Below are 17,169 nucleotides of genomic sequence, written 5' to 3' on the forward strand. Positions count from 1 at the left end.
AAGGTGAACCTTCGCCCCAGTCTGTGGTCCTGAGCACTCTGGAGCAGGTTTTTATCAAGGGTCTCTCTGTACTTGCCCCGCTCATGTTTCCCTTGATGCTGACTAGTCTCCCAGTCCCTGCTGCTGATAAACATCCCCACAGCATGATGCTGCCACTACCATGCTTCACCGTAGTGGTGGGGCCTGGTTTCCTCCAGATGTGGCGCTTGGCATTCAGGCCAAAGAGTTCAACCTTTGTTTCATCAGACCAGAGAATCTAGTTGTTCATGGTCTGAGAGTCCTTTAGATGCCTGACAAACTCCAAGCAGGCTGTCATGTGCCTTTTACTGAGGAGTGGTTTCCGTCTGGCCACTCTACCATAAAGGCCTGATTGGTGGAGTGCTGCAGAGATGGTTGTCCTTCTGGAAGGTTCTCCCATTTCCACAGAGTAACTCTGTCAGAGTGACCATTGGGTTCTTGGTCACCTCCCTGACCAAGGCCCTTCTCCCACGATTGGTCAGTATGGCCGGGCTGCCAGCTCTAGGAAGAGTCTTGCTGGTTCCAAGCTTCTTCCATTTAAGAATGATGGAGGCCACTGTGCTCTTGGGGACCTTCAATGCTGCAGACATTTTTTAGTACCCTTCCCAGATCTGTGCCGACACAATCCTGTCTTGAAGCTCTACGGACAATTCCTTCGACCTCGCGGCTTGGTTTTTGTTCTGACATGCACTGTCAACTGTGGGACCTTATATCGACAGGTGTGTACCTTTCCAAATCATGTCCAATCAATTGAATTTTCCACAGGTGGACTCCAATCAAGTTGTAGAAACATCTGAAGGATGATCGATGGAAACAAGATGCACCTGAGCACAATTTCGAGTCTCATAGCAAAGGGTCTGAATACTCATGTTATTAAGGTATTTCGTTTTTTTTTTATACATTTGCTAAAATTTCTAATAAACAGTTTTCACTTTGCCATTATGGGTTATTGTGTGTAGAATGATAAGGAAAACATTTAATTTAATCCATTTTAGAATAAGGCTGGAACGTAACAAAATGTGGAAAAGGGGAAGGGGTTTGAATACCTTCCGAATGCACTGTATATGTGCGTTCATGCATACGCAAGGGCGTGTGTGTGTGTGTGTGTGTGTGTGTGTGTGTGTGTGTGTGTGTGTGAGAGAGATTGGTTTCACTATGAATAGTGTGCTGACATGGTCTGTGTTCTATATTATTTACACACAGTATCAGTGGGATTAGTAAAGTCTGTTTATTATTCTATGCACTTGTGGTTTGCATGGATAATTGTACATTAAGTGGATTAGCATGCAGTGGGAATCCCTAATGGGAATTAGCTACATTGCTTTGAACACACGCAAATCATCATGCACTGTAGTACCCATCCACTTCTGCAACATCAGCGTATTTCAAATTGTTGAAATCAGTGCTGTTATTTTATTTAAATAAAATAGTATATAGAGTTTTAATGAAACTGACACTTGTGATGATTCGGTTCTGCAGTTACTTGTGTGATAGTCATATTTGATGTGGTAAGTCTCCGTTAGGTTGTTATTTGACACTCTTCATCATCTAAGGATCTCCAAACTCTTTGAGTTTCTGTTGTTTCTTCTTTCCTAAGCCACTCAACTGAAAATAAGAGATTCTTTCTATAATCATGGAGTTTAAAACAATGCCATATGTAAAGTACCTCCTGCAGGCTTTTTTTTTTATGAGAAACTCTGCGAGGAACAAAAAAAAAAGTATTCTCTCGGCTTCAATATCACCCAAATCCCAAATCAAAATCCGCCTCGGATAAATTGCAGTGGAATACAAATGAGTGGTTCAGGAGTCAGCGGCAGGGATTTTTAATGAGGACAAAAACCTATCACCACATCTAACCTGCTCCAGTTCATTTGCTGCCTTGGCGTCCCAGTAGAATTCCAGATGAAATTTCAGCGTTTCGGCCCCAGCTCGCTTTGAGCCCTGCAAACGATGACCGTCCTCCTCCCACATCCCAGAACATTTAAACCCTCACTTTGCCTAAAGAAATCCCTGCTACTGCAGTCTAAAGGTCATTTGAAATAAATAAATAAAAAGGAGGAAGATTGCTATAGCATCCCACACACCAAGCTCTGAGCAGCATTTGAAAAGGCTGGGAACCCCAACTTAACATTCATTCGCCTAGAGGTATTCCGTGAGCGTGAGAGAAGGAGAACACAACTTCCAAGACCACACTAACTCCCACTCAGTAGCCGTAGCTACATGAGTCGCACTGTGCCTGTACAATGCTACTGTACTATATGACTTACTGAAAAGTCCTCTGGCCTTTTTAGGCGTTGTTGTGAGATGTCTATTGTCTTTGGGAAAGTCTACCACCAATGTTTATTGCATCGGGATGTTGAGCCCTCAAGGATTTAAATGACCGGGATTCTATTAGATTAAGTTGATATTTCTCCTCCGAACTTTTCACCTCTCCAAGTTTGCAGATATCATCCTTGAGAAATGATTAGAACACGTCGGGGACAAGACAATGGATGTGGAGTGAATATTTGAACAGGTGTAATGTATCCTAAACCCCATCACAACAATGCCAGGGATAAACATTGTGTACAGTAGAACACACTCCCAAGGAGACCATGAATAGGAGATTACATCAATATAACTCAATTCCATGTTTTTATGAGCCTCTCCCTCACCCTGTCTGTACAAAGTGACCTCTATTAGGTTTGCAGACCCTTTATTGTCCCCCCCCACCCCACCCCCCCACAACAAATCCTGGCCTGCTGTGTTTTGGTTCCCAATGAGGGTGTGTTGGGATTTTGAGGTTGGGTTACACGGCCCTGTTGTGTTTGTCTGTTTTTGTGCTCACACACACACACACACACACACACACTGCGTGCTCACACACACAGACACACACACACACATCCTTTATCCAGGTCTATCTGCGTCTCCAGCCTCCTGGAGCACTCGAGCTCGTTACATCATCCTAAGGGGAGTTATCTGTGCCCGATCTGCACTCTCAAAGGCTGTTTTGTCTTCCATCTGCCTAGAACTCCCTGAACCCTGGGATTACCTTCCCAGCCGTGGGTATTTGTTTACCGCCGCCCTAATTTACCGTGGCCTTTATCACAGTCGCCTGCCGATGCGGGGAGGAAGTGCTGCTTCACAAACAGCTCATCTGTATACCATAGCAATCCTTCAGGTAATCTAGCTGTTCTCAACCAACCAGAGGTGCCCTGTCTGGAGTTGGTTCGTTTAGCTCCCGAGTGGGGCTCCCGAGTGACGCAGGGGTCTAAGGCACTGTATCTCCGTGCTAGAGGTGTCACTTCAGACATCCTTGTTCGATTCCAGGCTGTATCACAACCGGCCGTGATTGGGAGTCCCATAGGGCGGCGCACAATTGGCCCAGCCTCGTCCGGGTTTGGCCGGTGTAGCCAGTCATTGTAAATAATAATTTGTTCTTAACTGACTTGCCTAGTTAAATAAGGATTCAATAAAATAAAAAATCTCATGTAACACCATGTAGGAAAAGTGGGTCAGATTAGGTATAAATTATAACAGCAATTAATTGGTGATTAAATTAAATGTAATTGCCAGCAAGTGATTGCCACGATTAGCACGAGGGGCACAATTACTTTCAAAGGTAAATGAAGGGGTCCCTATGGCCCTAAAGGTGGCTGGTGTTGGGGGCCTAAAGGAGGCTTTGTCTCAACGGCACACTATTTACACTACTGAGCCGAGCCGAACTAAGCTGAGCTGTATTGAACTGGCCTGGGTACAGGTTCCACCCATCCATAATTTATGGAACCAAGCTGGAAAAGACCATGAGAAGAGGAAATATCTGAGCCAGTACAGTATGGTTCAGGTTGGCACAATATTGTGAATCAGGCGAATGTGCAAAAAACATTTTTTTGCCAGCACGGTATGGTTCAGGTCGGACTCGGCACCGCAGTATGAAAAGGGTAAAACTGAGGCTGGCTAACCCCCAGGATTCTGGCCCAGCTCCCAGCCGGTCCCTCTCATTGGTCATGTTTAATTACCACCCCCCTTCTTCCTAAACTAATTAGCCATAAAAAAACGAGGATGGCCCCTTCACCCAGCCTGAGTGTTGTTCCACAAAATGGCAGCTGTGTAGATTATGAGGCATGGTGTGCCTCCTCGAGCGATTTGGAGCTATTAATCTTTGTCATTAGTCAGGGCACTTTGGTTTGTGTGAAACTATCTTTTTCGGCTCTGCACATTTATAGTTTTAAATAAAAAATGTTTTATATGTTTGTGAAAATCTTTAGATGTATTATGTCTGATCAACCTATAGGTCTACACTTTCACTCACTCCTGAACCATCAATTTGTGCTGTGTAAACGTTACCGTAGGGCACTCACGTTTGGTTACCGTAATTTTGTTTGCACACTAAAGCAACACTGGGTCTTGGCCACAGCGTCAACCTCTACTACAGGAAATAACATCAAACTAGTTATTTCAAGACAGTGGTGACAGTTTATAATAATTACTTGCAATATAATATGGAAAAACAATATATATATATATATATACTTATTGCGCAAAGTGTTCGATAGTTTTCGATATTTTTACTCGCGCTTTAAATTCTTCGGCGAGAGCGCTGCAGTTGTGAATGGGTGCATTCGAAGCACTGCCTTTTCCGGTCCCAAGGATAGACCAATGAGAAAAGCGTATACACACTGATGGGACGTCAAATCTGCTTCCATCGTGTCGGGATTGGAACATTACAGAGTAAGAATCGGAACAATTGAGTGTTTGGTAATTGGACACTAGGATCAAGGAATCCCATATCGGTAACAATTTCAATGCATTTGCGAAGTCACATTGTAACTGTAAGTACTGTCTGAGATCGTTGCGTCCGTTTCTTCGTTTATATCAGGCCCTATTCTCCGATGAGATTATTTTTTTTGTTGCGTGTATGAGGTCTGTCGGGAGATTAAAACATAAGAGAAATGCAGGGATTTGTGGGGCTACATTTGCACTGATGAACCGCTCTTGTTCTACTACGCTTTACTCGTTCGTTTATGGAACCATGGAGTGAAATATCGCTTTAGAAAGCGCGAGGAACAAGACGAATTCTACTCCGAGACCTCTGGATCTAAACCCGCCACACCGACTGCTTTAAATCCCAGCCGGCGTGTTAACGACTTTTACATCTCAGACGTGGGATACCTTTTCTGTGTTGGCCAAGGCAGGGAACCTCACGAACCCCTGCCGCTACTCTCGCAGGGTAAAGAGCTAATAAAAAGGCTTCGGGCACCTCTAACCGGGCGCAGTTTAGCATTTGAATACAGCTTGGCTGTATGAGGGAGGGAGCGAGAGGGGCAGAGAGCGTAGGATATCTGATTTGTTTTTACTTGGTCGAGGGAGTGAAATGGTAAAACTAGCTAGAAGGGGGAGAAAACGCATTTAAAATCGCCCACATGCTCTGGATCAATCGCTGGATTGGGGCACGGAATACGAAGAAGTGGGAAGACACGAGTTTGAAATCTTTGCGGGCTGGAAGATGGCAGAGGGGTGCAGTTGGAAGTGGTGAGAGCCTAACTTCTGGCCACTTCGAATTTATTTGTAAACAACTTGCCCCTATTCGTAGGACACATGCAGGCCAAAAAACGATATTTAATCCTGCTCTCTGCCGGTACATGTCTAGTTCTACTGTTCTACTTTGGAGGTGTACAACTTCCATCTTCGGGCAGGAACCGGCATGACCGGAGCCATAATGGATATCGCCCCGACCAGCCGTGGCCACACTTCTCGGACCCTTTACAACAATTCCTACTCTGGGATCAACCGGACACCGAGGAATACAACATTCACATATCGCCAAGGCAAAAGAGGGACGTTAACACAAGTGTGTACAAAGGCAAAAGATGTCGCATGGATTCGTGCTTTGATTTCTCAGCATGCAAAAGGAACGATTTCAAAGTGTATGTCTACCCCCAGCAGAAAGGGGAGAAAATCTCCGAAAGTTACCAGAATATTTTGTCGATTGTTGAGGGATCCAGGTTCTACACCACTGACCCGGGTCAAGCTTGTCTATTCATCCTGAGCTTGGACACCCTGGACCGGGACTCGCTGTCTCCGCAGTACGTGCACAATCTCAAAACCAAGGTCCAGAACCTTCATCTCTGGAACAACGGCAGAAACCACCTCATATTTAACTTGTACTCTGGGACATGGCCGGACTACACGGAAGACCTAGGTTTCGACATAGGCCAGGCCATGTTGGCCAAGGCCAGCATCAGTACCGAGATCTTCAGGCCCAACTTTGACGTGTCCATCCCGCTGTTCTCCAAGGAGCACCCTAGGACCGGAGGGGACAGGGGGTACCTAAAGTACAACTCCATCCCACCTTTCAGGAAATACATGCTCGTGTTTAAGGGGAAGCGATACCTTACAGGGATAGGGTCAGACACGAGGAATGCCTTATATCATGTCCATAACCAGGAGGACGTGGTGCTCCTCACCACCTGCAAACACGGCAAGGATTGGCAGAAACACAAGGACGCACGCTGTGAAAAGGACAACGCAGAATATGACAAGTAAGTAATGTGTTGACGGATTAAAACACAAAAGTGTGGTTTTGGTCATATTACCACTGTGTACATGAACAGTGACCACCGTTGGTCTCCATTAGAGTTTACAATGGGTGTCCTTTACCATTCCAAAACTGGGCACCCTTGCCTGCATCCTTAAGGGTCTCCATGGCGTGCGGTATGGTGTGTGTTTTGTGAGCAGATTGTGAACTCATTTTATTGGCACACAAAGCCATTGACTGCCATTCTCAGGGACTGCAATGGTTTATGATTCCCTTCCTGGCCTACCCCCCCCTAACCTCGCTCCCTTTCAAGCGTGAACAAAAAAAAGGTCTGCAGCCAGCCTGTCAATTACCTTTCCCAGGGTCTGCCTAAATCACCCCGGACACCGCCCCCTCGTACACAAGAATTGAACCCACTTCACTGATATCGTAGCCAAACGAGGATATGTACTGAAGCGTTTTATTTGCAGTATACTTTAACAGAATAAAGCAATGTGCACTGTGGGAGTGTGTGTGACCTTGCATCACACTGCTATAAACTCCCATGTATAATGAATAAGCACAATATTTATTAGGCCTAGACTTATTAGCCAAGTCAGTTGGAATTCTGTTGTGTATTGCTGTTAATGTAATCTGGCCTGGGTAGGCCTGGCCTGCATCCCAAATCATTTTCATCGTCATGGCCATATTACTTTGATAGTAGGCTAGGGTTGTGCTTTGCGTATTCTCACTGATCGTGGAGACCACATCTCATGTTGGGTCGCAATGATGCCAGTTTAAGTCAAATCACCCAAAGGACAGGTATCCCATTGTAACCATGATAGGAAACTTTGTCATGGAAGTTTATACTAATCGTAAGCGCATTGCCAAGTTTATTTCTCTGAGAGTGATGCGGGTTTGTTTTAGGCTGTGTTTTAGGCTGCGTTTAGGCCCCCCCCCTCATACTTTAGGCCAATGATGTTACTGTTTAAAAGTTCAGGGAAGTCAGAGATTGGATAAAACCGTACTACATTGAAGACTAAATATATCCAGACACTTGTGAGGGGCCATAACTAGCCCTACGTCCCAAATGGCACCCTATTCCCTATATAGTGCACTACTTTGTCTTGACCAAGGCCTAAAGTAATGCAGGGAATAGGGTGCCAGTTGGGACGCATTCTATCTATAGGCCTAGTTTGGTCAAAGGGAAATCTAACTAAAACTGAACTTTTCATGAACGGAAACTCACTGGAATGAGAACACGCTGCCCTATGACACACCGCCAATTGCAAATATGCTTTAACAACATCCCCACACGTAAGTGCTGGTCCATTTTGTCATCTTTCTCCCCTTTATCTGCCCTTGCAATCTGCTCTTCTCCCAGAGTGATGCTTTTGGCTCGTGTCACCTGTAGAAATGTCACCCATTATCTAAATTCCAGGTAATTTTCTCTCGACTGCTCAGGTTAGCACTGACGTGGCTTGGGCTGGTGCGTACTCTATGGGCTGCGTTCACAGCCAGAGTGTCTCTCACAATCAGTGGTGTATATATATTTTTTTTAGATATTCTCTGTCCATAGAGCTGTAAAACGATGGAGCTGTCAACGTGGTGCCTCATCTCAACCTTTTTCCACTCTTGACCTCTGACCTTTCAGCCTCTAAGAGGAATGTGGCAGGAGCAGCAGATATGGGAAGGCTTTTAAAACACATGTTCACACACAGGCAGTGCCTGGTAGCCCCGGACACTGTTGAAGGATTTTTAAGCCTTGACAATTGAGACATGGATTGTCTTAGTGTGCCATTCAGAAGGTGAATGGGTAAGATGATAATTTTCAGTGCCTTTGAATGGGGTATGGTAGTAGCATTGGTGTGTCTTCATGGATGACAAGTAAACATTATTTTTCTCTTTAGTCTTTTTTCAGAATTTTTCGGTCAATTCGCAGGTGGCTGAAACTCACCGGAGAAATCATCCGAGTGAGTGGAAACAGAAACTCTGTCTCAGTATGTGTAGCCCATGTATCTGATGCTGTCTGGAATGAAAGAGCTGTAGCAGTTGATTAATGCCAGAAAGCATCTGGCCTACCTTGATATAAAAAAATAATAATAAATAATTTGAGCTGAGGTCAACAGTGGGTTGTCCTGGTGCAGCAAAACACCCCGAAAGGGAGACCAGTTTTGGATTTGGCTTCACACCAATCAAACAACATCCTAAGCAAAACATCATTGTCAGACAAATGTGTCTGTTTTCTGGTACCCATTTTGTTGATGTCCTGCAGTAGCTGGCTTGCTAAATTGGCCTTTTCCCAAGCCACGGATGGAGATGTGAATTTGGACGTGTGGTTTTGACTTAATTCTCTGTACAGGCCAATGATTATGATTGATTCTGAACTTACCATAAATGCATATATTGTGCCACTGGCCTGGGCAGATTGAAGTTCAATATGTAGCCTAGATGTAAGCCTACATTAACTAGCTAGCCATCTTAGCTGGTTCATTGTTGCCCATGTGAGGAAGTTAGGCTAGCAAACATTTTAGCTAGGTAGCCAATGAAAACCAAGTGTACTGTATGACAGCCATATACTGTTTTGCCATCATGAAAGAGAGGAGGATAGCATTGGTGTTCAACTAGTCTACAAGTAGTTAAGTTAAAATCTTTTTAAAAACTTGCACACAGACGGACACAAATCAGTACCATGGACAGCCACATGACTACATTGTTTTCAGTGTATTAAACTAAGAAAATTGCCTTGTTGATTTGATGTTTTAAGTTGAAATGGTGCTGGAATATCAGAGTGGGTGCTCCTGTTGTCTTTGTGCTGACTTGTGGTAACTCTCTGTGGTTCTAAATCAGTAGTTTTAGTAAACGGACAAACATGGACTTGCTTGACCATGCTGCAGGTCATGGAACTGTTACATGCAATATTTGCTTGTGGACTTCCCCAGACAGATGTTCTCTGGTTTTGTGATGAAACAAACGCGCGTGTAGTTGAATTTATTCCGCCACTGTGACTGTCTTCTTTTTTGTTTTTGGTCACGTCATTATGGTGTCTCACATTGGTGTCTGAACGAATGGGTTGTAGAGCAAAAACCGCAATTATCACAACAGGTTGTAATATGGTTTTTCTATTGGCTTGGCTTCCCCGGTAGATTGTCACCCACGCACCGCTACAGAGTAGTATGTGCCAGCCACACCAGTTTGTGTCAAGAACTGTAACAATCAACCGTTTCCTGTGTGTCTCACCAATGGTCCACCACCCCAAATGACACCCAGCCAACTTGACACAACTGTGGGAAGCAGTGGAGCCAACATGGGCCAGCGTCCCTGTGGAACGCTTTCGACGCCTTGTGGAGTCCATGCCCCGGCGAATTGAGGCTGATCTGAGGGCAAACGGAGGGGGTGCAACTCTGTATTAGGAAGGTGTTCCTAATGTTGGGTGTACTCCGTGTCTGTGCTGCTAGTTACATTACAGCCTATATCAGAGTACTCTATCATAAACTGTGAAATCTGTCCCAACTTTCCAACATGCCTCCTCTCTTGAGTTTTGCTGCGTATTACTTGTTTCTTCCTCCTTACAACTTTCCCAGCAGACGGCTAGATCATGATCCCCCATTTAATAGTTAACCAGTTTAGTCGGCCGGTATTGACTTTGTACTTTAGCCACTTCACTAGCAGGCCGCCACATCTCAAGGTCACTCCGGGGACTCCTCCACTCCGTTGAAGGGGGGTGTTTTTATGAGAGCCAGAGTGTTTTTGAGTGAGCACTGCACGTCTAAGAGTTACCCAATGTACGTGTGTATTTTATGTGTCTGTGTTCTTTCCTCTATGAAGCCCCCCCAAGGCTGCAATATCAGGCCGAGGGATGGGTCGGCGGGATGGTGCATTTTCATTTTCGCAACTGCGTCATCAGCAGGAATGTTCCCACTTGAGTAAATCCTCTTGAAGAGGAGGGGGCTGGCCATGCTGCGTTGCTCTCTCTCTCTCTCTCTCTCGTTCATTCTGTGCGATCAAAATGAAATGGAAACACTGATGTGATTTGGGGCGGCGGTGGCTTGCTGCCATATTTCCATTTCCTCCTTTACGACGCAGAGCGTGGCATTTTGTTGACACGGTGCCAGAGATGTATTAGCAAACCTGGCCAAGCAAAGACGGCATCCCCGTCTTATCATGTTTAAAATAGCATTATGAATACCATTTTCACACGTCGATGGCAGTTATTCTCTGGACAGATCTTGGCATGATAGTAGAGTGGATGTGGCACTCGAGGTTAACACAGAACATGTAATTTGCTGCATGCCACGGCCTGATACTCGGGGGGGGGGGGTGGGGGGGTGGGTCATGCTCCCCGGTTCGCCGTTGTTTGCTTACTCTTGTCAGATTAATACATCATGAATATTTCATCGTCCTCCTCTCACTTAAATAAAGCACTGGGCCATGATCACACCAAAATATGCTAATGACCAGCAGGAAATTAGCGGGGAATGCTAGTTTCCCCTAATTAGCGCTGTTTGATTATTTCCATGGAAGATGTAGTCTAGCCTACACCGGCGTGGACATTTTTGATCTCATCTGTCAATCTATTCATCCAATTTCTCCTCGACATGTTTATGGTTCCCTCGCAATCAGAATCTCAGTTGTCGAGGCTTTGTACTCTATGATCGTCGGCCCCAACTCTGTGGGGGTTGCTCCTGATCATGCTGATATGTCGGTCTGCTTTGCATCTGTGTTTTGTGTGTCTGCACACCTCTGTGGTGTGTGCGGAGCGAGGATGGGTTGTGAACTCTGTCTGTGCCTTGGCGGCCCACAGTCACCACGGGGATTACCATGACGACGTGGCTCTTGGCCCGCGGCAGCTGAGAGACCAGGTGGGACGAAACTGAGCAAGTCCGACCGAGCTGGGCTTTACTGGCTCAGTCCCAGTCCAGCCACCTCCGCTTGGCTAGTGGTGGAGAGGGATTGATCAATCGGGAGTGTTTCACTCCGAATGAAAATCGATCTGGGCATTAGGGGAGTGCCGGGGCTGCCCCCTGTGGATAATTTCCTCCATTTAAGAACCCACCGTTTCTCCAAAACCGGAGGCAAATCACGCAGCAGTAACTGAAAGTACAAAATGACAAGGTGGGAAACGAAAGTCTTTTTGTTCCTGGAATGCTTGGGAGGCATGAATTAATAAGTGGGAGGGGTACAGTGGTAAAATCATCTCTTCCCCCCCTACTCCCTCCATCCACTAAAGTGATGAGTTAGGCAGGTATTTTTTTATTTTACCTTTTTATTTAACTATGCAAGTCAGTTAAGAACAACTTCTTATTGTCAATGATGGCCTAGGAAGAGTGGGTTAACTGCCTTGTTCAGTGGCAGAATGACAGATTTGTACCTTGTCAGCTTGGGGTAAGTTAACAGGCTATCCACTCAGTTTAAAGGATATTAAGAAATATGATATTCCATAAAGCACTTCCTGTAATCTAATGTTGTTTTATTGTCTTCTCAGGGATCTCCTACTGTTAGGCTGCTCAAACTAGCCCAGTTGGCACACGTTTTACGGTCAGTGTGAATAGGCTGTGGTTGCATGCTTGTTAGCCTACATGGACTCAATTGGTGCTGTGAGTGAGGTGGGCTATGGGTGAGGCATCTCAGGGATTCGTCGCTCTTCCCGAAATGACTCTCTGTGACCCACCCGGCTTTTGAAACCCATGACCGACCCCATCTCGTCAGCGTGCAGGCAATAACCATGACCTACTTCTGTTCTGGACACTGGCCAGGAACTGGAGCCTAGGGTAACTAGCTTTTTGCTCCCTGACTGTCCTCCCTCAGGGCGTTACAGCACCAGGGGGTAGTTTTACAGCAGGAAAGGCACATTTGATGGCCCCAGGAGAAATGTAACACCACCTCGTGTCAGTACTTCAATAGAACGGCAGATAGTTTACGTCACCGTCTGGCCTCAATACACTGACCCCTTTCACCACCACGAGAGTGAAAACAAATGCCTCTCTCCACTGTATTCATATTCAAATAGTAATTTGTGAAAGGGGGGTGCCTTTAAAATTTAAAAAAAAAAAGCATTATGTTCCTGAATGTTGACGTGTTTGGTAGAAAGTAGGAGCCTGGCCATCAGTGTTTTGCTGAAGTGGTGGTAGAGGGTTGTCTGGCTTGTCCTCCTAGCTTGTACTTTATGGGTTAGTATGACTTCCCCTTTGTGGGTGTGAAGGCTCTGCTGCCCTGGGCGCTTAGAAGGGGCCCTGTTGTGTGAAAGTTTGCTCTGGTTCATTAGCCACCGCCTGTGCCTTGTTGACGACGACAGCCCCCCATATGGCTGCTCTGCCCCCCCCCCTCATTCCAAACCTCTCCTCAAGGCTCTGAGCACCGAAAGTCCAGTCCCACGTCCCTCCCCCCTAAGATCTCTCCTCTTAGCCAATCATTACTTGAGGCTGCTCTCTCATGACTTTTTTCCCCCCCTTTTGAACCCTGGATGCCGGCAACAATGGCTGCTCAGACACTCCAGCAACCTCCCCCCCTCTCATTTGGTGGAATCTCATGACACTTCACGGATCACCAGCCAACCCAACACTGAGGGGGTGGTGGATGTAGTGGGCGGCACCTGGTCTTATGGAGGAGACTGTATGCCAAGCATGGATGGGGAGAATATTAAATTATTTTGTCTATCAGGGCAGATTTTTTTGTACTTTGCAGTTTGTTTCTCTGTTTATTCACAAGTTCCTACATGGCCTCCTTTTCAGTTAAGGGGATTCAAAACGGGCGTTTTCTTTTTAAAATCATTTTAAGCTCTGCAAACTTAATCCGCTATACATATGGAATCTGGCCTGGCCGTTTACCAATTAGTGCAAACGCAGAAGTAAGCCAAATGCCTTCATGGGAAGGTAATGAAGGCATTTCTTCCATTAGGTTTCTTTGTGAAAGTCATTTGAGGTTGCATTTCTGTTGAGTGACTCAGAGGTGGCCCCACAGCCTGAGAGAGGACAGTTTCCCACCATTTTAAACTCTGTGTTTTGTGACCTAGCGATTTTGTGGTTTTTCATCTGTCATTTTTCCCCCCCCCCCACCTTTTTTATTTAACTAGGCAAGTCCAGTTAAGAACAAATTCTTATTTACAGTGACGGCCTACCGGGGAACAGTGGGTTTAACTGCCTTGTTCACGGGCAGAACGACAGATTTTTACCTCGTCTGGTAAACTGATGCCGACGGTAATTGTTGCTTGTACAGTATTTTGAAACTGTATCCTGGTTTGCAGTGTTTTGTTTTAGTCAACCGTATCTTTGGGATCAAAGCGACTCAAGGCCTGTCCTGGGAATCCGCCGCTTGCGCGTCTTACTCCGGTTAGCTGCTCGGCAGGTGTTATTCCCAAGGTTTGAATGTTTATTTCCACAGGAAGTTGTGACACGGCAGCACTTTGTTTCCAGAGCTTCTGCTTTCTTGTTTGTCTTGACGCTTTTGCTTGCTAGACTCCACGTTCTCTCAAGGTGAGAGCAGGAGGGAGGTCGGGGGACGGGACGTTGTAGAGCCATAGGCACAGTGACACCGGAATTTAACAAGTCTTTTAATTCGGGTTTCAAGGTTTTGACGAAGCTGCTCGTTTTTATCTGGGGGGGATTAGTGATCCTTTTTAATGCAGCAGTGCATCTTTATGCCCTTTTAGACTGGTAGCAAAACTGTGACTAACAGCCTTTCACATAGTGTTTTATTCCCCGAGTCAGTGTCTCGCTTCTTTTCATACCGTTTGAATCAAATCCCAAAGTTGTTCATGCATGTTTGCCACCCCTCCCACTTGCTTTCTATGTTCATGGGTGTGTTTTGTGTTTCAAATACGATCACTCTTAGGTGCGTGTTTGTTTGTCTGTCTCAATTGAGTTTTCACTGACGTCTTTATGACGTCTGTAGACGTGTTTGTATCATGTTGGTCTGGCTCTTTGACCTACTGGTTGTGTTTTAACTGATATGTATCAAGGTGTATGTAATGCAAAGTAAAATGCAACCATTGTACTAATTGTAAGCAATTCTAATTTCAGCATCATTTTCATTGGGATAGCGCTGCTCTGAGGCGAGCGTGGAGGACTCGTCGAGATAAATGTCCGATTGTTGTTGTCACTGAATCTCTGTTTGGATGTTTGGTAACAATTAGGCTGGGAAAATGTTAGCTAAATTTGAAGTGAGTGCTAGTCTCTCTTCTAGTTTGCTCATATTAGCTGATCAGAACATTTTGCGAGCATGTTGCGCAAGTGGATTTTGTGCTTCACTCACATAGTAAACTGTCCTACTTCAGACCCAAAGCCTGTGACTTGTCTGATAGTCAATCAATGTGATTTTGTTTCACGGAATCTCTATCTCTGTCTATTAGTTAATTGATCTCTGGATGGATAAGTGATCGATGAGCAAACAAATTTAGCTATCACCGATCAGAACAATGTAGCATGCAATCATGTAGCCTTAAATCAAGTGTTTTATTTATCTATTGGCTTTATCTATTCCTGTTACCCCAATCCCACTGAAACCCAAAATCGTGACTCCTAACTTTATTCTGTGATCCATATGTGGCATTATCAAAGCACGTCTCGCCTATGCATGTCAAAATACCTCTAACATTTCACCTGCTTCTCTTCGCTGTTTCCTTTTGCTGCCCATATGAGAGATTCGGTAGAGAATGTGTTATCAACAAATGGTATGAGAGTGGCTATGGATATATATATTTTTTTAAACAGATGGTCCACGTTAAGATGCCTTGATATTTAAACAATTTACTCTCAATTTTCCTGTTATTTATGAGCTGGTCTGCTATCTGTGGTATCAACTCGATTTTGCCAACTTGGAGATTCTGTCATTTGTTGGTTATCTAGCAAGCTTAGCAACTTTGGTCATTTGACTTTTGTTTGACTGCCGATACAAAGTTTGTACGATCCGGGTGCGCTCTGTGTCGAGGTAGCCTAGGCCTACTGCTGAAATGTGCTGAATTAATGGAGGAACATGATAATGCTGGGAATTTATGAACGGCCTGTTTCGTAGTTCACAACAATGTCATTGGTAATCAAAGTTACTCTATCATTTAGAGGTCGACCGATTTATGATTTTTTTTCAACGCCGATACCAATTATTGGAGGACCAAAAAAAAGCGGATACCGATTAATCGGACGATTTTATAGAAAATAAAAAATGTATTTATTTGTAATAATGACAATTACAACAATACCGAATGAACACTTATTTTATTTTAACTTAATATAATACATAAATAAAAATCAATTTAGCCTCAAATAAATAATGAAACATGTTCAATTTGGTTTAAATAATGCAAAAACAAAGTGTTGGAGAAGTAAATGTGCAATATGTGCCATGTAAAAAAGCTAACGTTTGGGTTCCTTGCTCAGAACATGAGAAAATATGAAAGTTGGTGTATCCTTTTCAACACGAGACTTCAATATTCCAAGGTAAGACGTTTTAGGTTGTAGTTAATATAGTATTTATAGGACTATTTCTCTCTACCGTTTGTATTTCATATACCTTTGACTATTGGATGTTCTTATAGGCACTATAGTATTGCCAGTGGAACAGTATAGCTTCTATCCCTCTCCTCGCCCCTACCTGGGCTCGAACCAGGAACACATCGACAACAGCCACACTCGAAACAGCGTTACCCATTGCTCCACAAAAGCCGCGGCCCCTGCAGAGCAATGGGAATAACTACTCCAAGTCTCAGAGTGAGAGTGACGTTAGAAACGCTATTAGCGCACACCCTAGCTAACTAGCTAGCCATTTCACACCAGCCATTAGGCTGATAGGCTTGAAGTCAAAACAGCGCTGTGCTTGCGAAGAGCTGCTGGCAAAATGCACGAAAGTGCTGTTTGAATGAATGCTTGCGAGCCTAGTGCTGCCTACCAGTCAGACTGCTCCATCAAATCATAGACTTAATTATAACATAATAACACACAGAAATACGAGCCTTTGGTCATTAATATGGTCGAATCTGAAAACTATCATTTCGAAAACAAAACGTTTATTTCAGTGAAATACGGAGCCGTTAGATAAAATACCGAAAGGGTGGCATCCCTAAATCTAAATATTCTTGTTACATTGCACAACCTTCAATGTTATGTCATAATTACGTAAAATTCTGGCAAATATTCGTTCGCAATGAGCCAGGCTGCCCAACTGTTGCATATACCCTGACAGCGTGCAATGAACGGAAGAGAAATGACAATTTCACCTGATTAATATTGCCTGTTAACCTGGATTTATTTTAGCTAAATATGCAGGTTTAAAAATATATACTTCTGTGTATTGATTTTAAGAAAGGCATTGGTGTTTATGGTTAGGTACAGTCGTCCACCGATTGTCCTTTTCCGCAAATGCGCTTTTGTTTAATCATCCCCCAGCGTTGCATCGATTATATGCAACGCAGGACACACTAGATAAACTAGTAATATCATCAACCATGTGTAGTTATAACTAGTGATTATGAATGATTGTTTTTTATAAGATAAGTTTAATGCTAGCTAGCGACTTACCTTGGCTTCTACTGCATTTGCGTAACAGGCAGGCTCCTCGTGGAGTGCAATGAGAGGCAGGTGGTTAGACCGTTGGACTAGTTAACTGTAAGGTTGCAAGATTGGATCCCCCGAGCCGACAAGGTGAAAATCTGTCGTTCTGCC

At 44.5% G+C, this 17,169-nt stretch overlaps 1 protein-coding gene across 1 annotated transcript in view; it reads left to right on the top strand.

Annotated features, from left to right (window-relative positions):
* The first annotated feature begins 4,664 nt into the window (after positions 1–4,664).
* Positions 4,665–17,169, top strand: part of LOC110487634 (exostosin-1b-like) — a 95,943-nt gene continuing 83,438 nt past the window's right edge. The window contains exon 1 of the mRNA XM_036971037.1: positions 4,665–6,542. Within this exon, the coding sequence (XP_036826932.1) occupies positions 5,599–6,542 (944 nt within the window). The 5' untranslated portion in view covers positions 4,665–5,598. The remainder of the gene's footprint in view (positions 6,543–17,169) is intronic.

Source organism: Oncorhynchus mykiss, chromosome 32 (assembly GCF_013265735.2).
Source record: "Oncorhynchus mykiss isolate Arlee chromosome 32, USDA_OmykA_1.1, whole genome shotgun sequence".
In the NCBI taxonomy this organism is placed as follows: domain Eukaryota; kingdom Metazoa; phylum Chordata; class Actinopteri; order Salmoniformes; family Salmonidae; genus Oncorhynchus; species Oncorhynchus mykiss.